Raw genomic sequence first — 8053 nt, forward strand, 5'->3', positions numbered from 1 at the left:
ACATTCATGAATATATATGCTGTAAGTTTCAGTGCAAGATACTTGTGTGACCTGCTACATGAAGGTACAGTTTGAACAAGTCATATGAATTGGTCCATGTATCATATCATCAGCAGATACTGAACATAATCTGATAATTTTGTAAACATAACATTTGCAGAAGCTAGAATATAAATTTTCTAAAACTTGTCTAGTCTGGATAACTCAAAATGACATAACGCGACTAGTTATTTTTCATATGGAGTCGTATTTTCTGGTTCGAGTGTAAGAGGGCTGTCGAGTTTTAAACTTTCAAATTAAAAGTCCTTCAAATTTAGTTAATCGATAGCTACCTGATGACAGTTCGACCTGAGATTGATATTTCCGGGCCAAGGAGTTGAGTGAAGGTACGTACATATGTACGAGCTTTTCCTTGACTTTTAAACTTGCCAGAATATTAATTTAATACCTACTATCAAGGCTTTTTAATAAGTTGGGACACTTGAGACTACGTAATTAAATTATGCAAAACATATGATAATTTCTATGATAATTGCAAAATGTACAGCAGAAAAACCTCTAGCTAGCTATCATAATTAAGAAAGCAGCAAGATATAATTGACTAACAAAGACGAATAATGTCAAGCTTGGATCACAAAAACGTGTTTTTAAATATACATATATATAGGCCGGTCCAACATAGGGGCTGGTCCAACCTGAACCCCATGAGGGCTAGTCGAGGCAGACCGCTATTAGGGTTGGTCGAACTTGACCAGCCTCTCATAGCCCTCCATTTTCGAAGGTAATTCACACGACCTTCAAGCAAATTCATGTTTTAGTCATTATCAATGTAGAAATTTAAGGCTTATATATTTGTGCGGCGCATATACAAGTTAGTGTTTAAATTCACAGGGCCGAACTTGGGGTAAGGCTAACAAGGCAATAGCCTAGGGCCTCAAATCATATGGGGGCTTCAAAAATGAAAAACAATTCACTTGAGAAGTCCAATTAAATTTAAAAGATAGATATAAAAATTAATTTAACTGCAGTGTTTTTTGTTGATTCCAACTTAGTACAATCTTATTCAAATTAATATTTCTCAAGTTTAATAAACATGATTAATTTTAAGCTATCAAATGAGCTCAATGTTGTTAGGGTAATCTGATTTAATTTAAAAACTAATATTACATACCAAGTAGTTATTTTAATAAGTTATAACTTGAACTTGCTTTTTAATGAGTCATTTATCACGAGTTTCAAAATGAGTCCAATGTTGATAGGATTATTTTGATACTCCAATAAATACACATTTGATACAAATAAATTATTGACCTCAAAACTTATTTTCACTTTAATCCCTCAAAATCTCAATTTTATTAAAAGATTTTTGAATCAAAATCATAAGAATCTAATTACATTTTTAATCACTAAATAATCACAAATCATTACATTATCATCTATTTGCAATCTAGTCACTAAATTTTGTACTTTTTATTAGGGGTGGGCGCGGGTCGGTTCGGTTCGGTTCTCTTTAGAACCGAACCGAACCAAACTTTTCGGGTCTCTAGTAAATGGAACCGTCGGGTCCAAATATAATTATGGAACCGTTCGGGTTCGGTTCCATTCGGTTCGGTTCGGATCGGTTCGGTTCCGTTCGGTTCTGTACTATAATTAAAATTTTTAACATTTATAACAACGTTATATAAATACGACTAATGATACATTCAATAGTTTTGGAATGTCAGAGATTAGTAAACTATTTTGTTCAAATGATCGCTACGATCAAAGTTTCAGTCGGGGAAAGTCACGGCTTCGATCGGAAGTCAGAGTGTCGGCCGACGATTGTATAGATTTTGGAATATTAGATAGGCTGCGAGAGTGAGTGCGAGAGTCGAGACAACGTTATGCACTTTATTGTAGGTGTTTAGGGTTATTTAGTGGATTTGATCTTGTTTGGCTAAGAAATGAAACAATAAAATGGGTAATTGGGCCAAAAATTAAAAAATTAGAAATGAAACAAATTATTGAGCCAAAAATTTGGATTTAGAAATCATTAATTTGTTAATTTGTTTAGAAAAAATTAAAATTAAAATAATTTGATTTACTCAATATAAAAAAAATAGAAAGATTCGGTTCTTATTCGGAAAAACACGCAATACACAAACGAAAGTCTATGTATAATGAAGAAGAAACAATTAACTATTCATTGCACTGGCTCGAGAAAAATGCCAACAAGTAATTACGATTGTCACTCAGCTAAATGGCTCATTTCAAAGCATTTTAATGTCCGGCAAAAGTCACCATTTGATGAATCTAACGTTTCTTTCCTTAAACCGAGAGACAAAATAAAGGAAATAAAATTACTCAAATTACTGTTTTTGTTTGAAGAAAAGCGAGTAAGTAAATACAAAATAATTCAGTAACTTATTTATTAAAAATAAAATTTTTTTTGTACCTACTACCAGTACATAACGAAAAGAAGAAAAATCCCATAGACACATGTCGTTTAGACTTGTATAATATCAGTGAATAAATGTGAGATTGAAGTAATAAAACTAACTAAGATAAAAATGAAGAACAAAATATCCACCATAGATTGAAAAACTTTAAGTCCGAAAGAAGAAAGGAATGAAAAAATATTAAACCAAACACGTAAACTTAAACCCCTCATGTCAAACTCCAATTGAGTGTGGTGAGCTTCAGCCAATTTGTTAATACCGAGCATGACCTTGAAGATTGGAGTCCCACATCAGATTGTAAGCTTATAGTAGGAGGCTGTGCTCTTTCTCTAAATCTTCCACACCATACAAGCCCAATGTCAACATTATTCATAATAAGGACATTCAGCCTTCCACGACGTCAAAGGAGTTTACTGTGCTTTCTGTTGAAAAATAATAGCAAATAATAGTGTTACCGTAATTTATATTTGGGCAGAGTAAAGATGTTTAGATGGTTTTGAACGGTCGAGGCGAGTTCGACTCTTTTTCCTAAAACGATAATGGCCCGCATTGGTACTAACGGTATTGCAGCACTCGTTTCCCAAGATACAACGACCTCGTCTTGTAATAGTAGTACTCCAAATTACAAGACCCGACGAACCCGTAAAGTTTAGATTTCTCCACACACACTAGATGACTGAAATGCACGAAAAGTAATTTTCGAGGATTGAATTATAAAAACAGAAATTATGCAAGGACAAAGGGATAATTTCGGGAGAGTAGAAAATCAATTCTGATTTTTGGAATGAATAAAAATTGGGGTATGGGGGCCTATTTATAGATGTTGAAAGGTTGTGTCCCAACAGACACAACTGTCGAAAAGTTGTGTCCAAAAGACACAAACTGTTTGGACAGTCAACCGCTTATTTGACAGTCAACCGGTTAAATAGGAAAAAAATTAATAACATAAAATATATTATTTATTATTATAATAATAAAATAATATTATTAAATGTTATTTTATCAAAAAATATATATCAGCTTGGCCCAAGCCCAAGCCCAAGCCCACAACCGCGACCGTGCCAGTCGGTCGGACGGACGGCAACGACGGCGCGCACGTGTGAATTTTGGCTTAACCTACTAGCATGTAGGTTCTCTCCCCCTCAAAGACTATTGGTACCTCCTTGGGGCCCAAACCCAAGTCCCAAACTTGAACTATATAAGGTGGTTTATATTCTTCTAGTTTTTCTATGTGGGATTGGTATTTTCCAATTTCCCACCTATTTTATTTCGATATCAAGTGGGCATCTTTTGACCTTAATTTCTCATTCACCCTAAATTGGTTTTGAGAAAATAAATATACCATATTAATCTACTCATGGAGTAGAACACATTCGGCCAAAGAAATCTTATTTTCGATTAACGGGACTCACAAAATTAATTGGTCAAAAGTTGGTCAAACCAACTAATTAAAACCAGTTTTTCCAACACAAAACATGTTTCCCCATGGTTTCTCTATCACCATGAGCCCGTTGTCCTAAATGTAAAATGCAAACCATATAACATATGAACGGGTCTAAGTTATTGAGGAAAAAATTGCTTCTATTTGTTTCACGAGGAGACGCAACCACCAACAACCATTTTTCCTTGTCCAGCAAAGGATTTGAATGTAACAATTATTTCATTTATCCGATGTTACGTGTCTGAAAACCCTCTCTCTCTCTTTCTCCCTTCTCTTTTCTCTCCACAGAATTTCAAGAAGCACTGCTACACGGTTTCCATAAATAACAAGCCACTTCACTGCTATCTTTCATTGTTTCCATCGTCCCACTTGCGAACAAAAACCAGAGCCACACCCTATCTTAAATTTCCATTTTTCACCTAAGAGAACGAACAAGAAGCTCCTTTATAAATCTTGCAACTCCATTTTTCGCGAAAAGTTTGTTAACGGAACAACCCAAATCAGTTCTCAAAATGACAGGCAGATTTGCGAACGAAATATTGAGCTTCATTGTTTTCACTCTATTAGACATCCTCGATTTCTTGTTATGTTACGTTTACAAAATACTAGATTACTTAATCGAAGCAGAATGGGAACCGTGTTATTGTTCTTCTGCGAAAGAAGCCGTTACCAGCAGTGGCAAGATCTTAGTCTCCGAACATGGAGAATCAAAAATTTTGCACCTCAGTTCCACCAAGTTAGAGCTCGAAGAAATCTCTGACACGCTCTATAATCGCCCTTCATTGGTGTCCGAGGTTTCAAAATCGACTGTGGAAGGCAATAGTATGATACAGTCACGCGAAAAAATCAACAAGAGAGGAGGAACTATTCGATCCACATTCACCATTAACTCCACCATTGTCGAAATGTTACAAGGGAGGATACAGAAACTTCCGATTCCCAGATGGTCGGATTGCGATTGCAAAAACTGCACTGGCTGGACTTCGTGCAAAGAATCACTATTCATCAAGGCTGACGGAGCTAAAGGTAATAAAAAAAGTTAAAAACCCAACAAAAAACAGTTTACTGATCTAGTAACTAGGCAGTGCAGTTATCTGAACTGATCATTTCATCTTGTTGAAAGCAGAAAATGTGCAAGAAGATGTTTTGTTCATTCATGGATTCATCTCGTCGTCTGCATTTTGGACCGAGACATTGTATCCCAACTTCTCAAAGACGACGAAATCTAAGTACAGGTTACTCGCAGTGGATCTGCTCGGTTTTGGGAAGAGTCCGAAGCCAAACGATTCACTTTATACTCTAAGAGAACATTTAGAAATGATTGAAAAGTCTGTTCTTGAGGCACACGAAGTGAAATCTTTTCACATAGTGGCACATTCAATGGGTTGCATTTTGGCTCTTGCACTTGCTGTCAATCATCCTGCATCTGTCAAGTCCCTAACTCTACTTGCACCGGTAAGTTAATGTTCCTAATCAACCCATCATTTTTATTTTTCGTGTACATATGAATTAATTTTCAGGGCTCCTAAAAATGGCAGCCATATTTTCCGGCACCAAAGGGCGAACCACCAGCACAATACATGATGAGAAGGGTGGCACCACGTCGAGTTTGGCCACTGATTACGTTTGGAGCATCGATAGGTTGCTGGTACGAGCACATCGGTCGGACTATCTCCCTAGTGCTATGCAAGAACCACCGTCTCTGGGAATTTCTCACCAAACTTTGCACCAGAAACAGGTGCTTACAAGCCTCCTAGCTACGAAGTTCCACACATCAGATATAGGAGCGTCAATGTAGGAAAATGCACTTAACTAATCTAGCCCTCGATCTAGTTTAAATAAAAATCAGATTTTTAATAGATTTTGATAATAATCGATGAAATATATGATAGAAAAATTATGGGTCCCACAAAATGTACTTTCAATTAGCTTTTTTAGCGGAACCATAGACAATCCAACAACTTTCTAGGGGTGTCCACATTTATGTGAAGTTCATTACCAAAACTACCCTCTACTTGGGTTTTTCAATGAATTTTATGAGGAATAATGCGATTCATGGTGAAGATTATCTATAGTCATCTAGCGTGACATACATGTGATACTTTGTTATCCGATGCATGAGTCAATGAAAAACTACCATATTAATGCATCATAACTGCCACATGTATGTTATGTAGAACGATTACCAGTAATCTTCGTTATGAATAACATTATTCTTTATGTAGACACTTCGTTATACATAAGTCATTATCACCAAATTTTCATTTTTCGACTGACCTAATTTGAAAAAAAAAAATGTGTACACAGGATAAGAACATACTTGATGGAGGGGTTCTTCTGTCACACACACATCGCATCATGGCATACGCTACACAACATAATTTGCGGCACTGCCGGACTAATGGAAAGATATTTGCACGAGGTAAAGAATGTGGTAAAGTGCGACGTGAATATATTCCACGGTAAAGATGATGAACTCATTCCAGTTGAGTGCAGTTACAGTGTTAAATCGAGAATTCCTCGAGCTAAAGTGAAGGTTGTCGAAAACAAAGATCACATTACAATAGTTGTAGGGAGGCAGGAGGACTTTGCCAGGGAACTCGAGCAGATATGGAGAAATGCAAGCACAATTAAGTGATAGTATATATTTGATCAGGGTTTGATTTGGTGTTTTACTAGTTTTCAATTCCTTACTGTTTCATATATAAACTGTCAATTCTCAATTAATCATCCTAGTTTGGCAAGGAATGAGATAATTTTAGTATATAATACTGATTTTGACTCAGATATTCTCATTTACACAAATATATAATGCTATTTATCACGACCAGTGCTTATAATTTTCAGTCTAGGGGGTCGAATTATCGTTTGTAGTTGGAATGATTTATTGGACAATGATGCATTGGATCCAATAAATAGAAACAGAGTGGGGGTGGGGTCACAGGGGTCAGTGTTCCAATTAGTTCGACTGGTTCTTCCTTGCTCTTAATAAATAATTTGTTGTGAAGTGAGGTAAAGAAATTAATTAATATTTATGACAATAAATTGCATGGCAGGAAACTGATGCACAGAAGAGGTCTAAACAATAAATGTTTCAATAAATCATTAATCTGCTTCTCACCAACTGGCTGTTCTTCTACATAATTTACAGAACTCCTTTTTTATTGGTGATGGCCTCCACAACATTTTAAAATTATTGAAAACGTGACATTTTTCTTTTTTAATATCTAACATAATGTATAAGATATGTATATTTTGCCCTCTCACAATTTTTTCGCCCCATCAACACGAAGATCCTGACTTCACTACTACCTTTAAGTACTATGCATATGCTAACCCGGGAAGGAATTTGCGTCAATTTACTTTGACAATGTGATTATCGTCGAATTTTTGGATTTTACTTTTTATTCGCAAACATGTAAGTTTCTAAAAGAGAGGTCTCTTCATCAATACTCAAAAACAGGGGGGGTGTCAGCTAACATGAAGAAATAAGAGGACTAATGCTATTCATCAGTAGTGGTGATGAACTTACGTATATGCAATAATGCCACTTACACTATTGTTCATAACATTATTCAAATGGGAGACAGCCTTTGACAATTAGCCAGATGGGGAAAGAAAACCTAACAATTGCAAGCTGTACCATAAATATGGATTCTAAACATCATTCTACAATTTCTTCATACAATGAACTGTTTTGAATATTTCTACCACTGGAGGTTGGATTAAAATTTTCTTCGGAAAACTCAATACAGATATATCTGTTTATAATTATTTAGTATAGTCAATGTTCCAACCCAGTATATCTGAACTCCAACTATACCTCAAGTTGATGAAGGCCCAAGCTTTGAGCAGTACCAGAACGAAAATCATCCAGATTTGCGCTATACGCTACAATTGAAGACCTAGCGTACTCCAAATGTTCCAAGAAATCCATAATTATTGGATCGGTCCAAGGAGCTCCAAGTGGAGCTTCCCCACCTGCCACCCACCCCAAATGGCCACCTTTTGGAGTAACTATCAACAAGCAGTTAGGATTTTCCTGAGGCATATAAAGAATTGGGAAAAAATGAGTATAACTGTCCAATTATTCACAAGACAAAAAAAAAAAAAAAAAAAAAAAAAAAAAAAAAAAAAAAAAAAAAATTTTAAAAAAAAAAAAAAAAAAAAATCC

General features: G+C 35.6%; 2 protein-coding genes across 2 annotated transcripts in view; one reads left to right on the top strand and one right to left on the bottom strand.

Moving 5' to 3' along the window:
• Window positions 1–4034: 4034 nt before the first annotated feature.
• LOC111375717 (probable lysophospholipase BODYGUARD 3) lies at window positions 4035–6664 on the top strand. The gene is made up of 4 exons (XM_022998583.1): window positions 4035–4905; window positions 5006–5334; window positions 5418–5617; window positions 6187–6664. The coding sequence occupies exons 1-4, from the start codon at window positions 4392–4394 to the stop codon at window positions 6515–6517; spliced, it is 1374 nt and encodes a 457-aa protein (XP_022854351.1). The 5' UTR covers window positions 4035–4391; the 3' UTR covers window positions 6518–6664.
• Window positions 6665–7368: 704 nt separating this feature from the next.
• Window positions 7369–8053, bottom strand: part of LOC111375730 (embryogenesis-associated protein EMB8-like) — a 6044-nt gene continuing 5359 nt past the window's right edge. The window contains exon 9 of the mRNA XM_022998599.1: window positions 7369–7967. Coding sequence (XP_022854367.1) covers window positions 7697–7967 — 271 coding nt within the window. The 3' untranslated portion in view covers window positions 7369–7696. The remainder of the gene's footprint in view (window positions 7968–8053) is intronic.

The sequence above is a fragment of the Olea europaea genome, unplaced genomic scaffold (assembly GCF_002742605.1).
Source record: "Olea europaea var. sylvestris unplaced genomic scaffold, O_europaea_v1 scaffold1406, whole genome shotgun sequence".
NCBI classification, from domain to species: domain Eukaryota; kingdom Viridiplantae; phylum Streptophyta; class Magnoliopsida; order Lamiales; family Oleaceae; genus Olea; species Olea europaea.

What these genes read in the sequence shown, in the direction of transcription:
- LOC111375717 (XM_022998583.1), top strand. Translation starts at nt 4,392, where the DNA reads ATGACAGGCAGATTTGCGAACGAAATATTGAGCTTCATTGTTTTCACT. An exon ending in CAAGGCTGACGGAGCTAAAG is followed by an intron (nt 4,906 to 5,005) that starts GTAATAAAAAAA and finishes TGTTGAAAGCAG; the next exon opens with AAAATGTGCAAGAAGATGTT. An exon ending in AAACTTTGCACCAGAAACAG is followed by an intron (nt 5,618 to 6,186) that starts GTGCTTACAAGC and finishes ATGTGTACACAG; the next exon opens with GATAAGAACATACTTGATGG.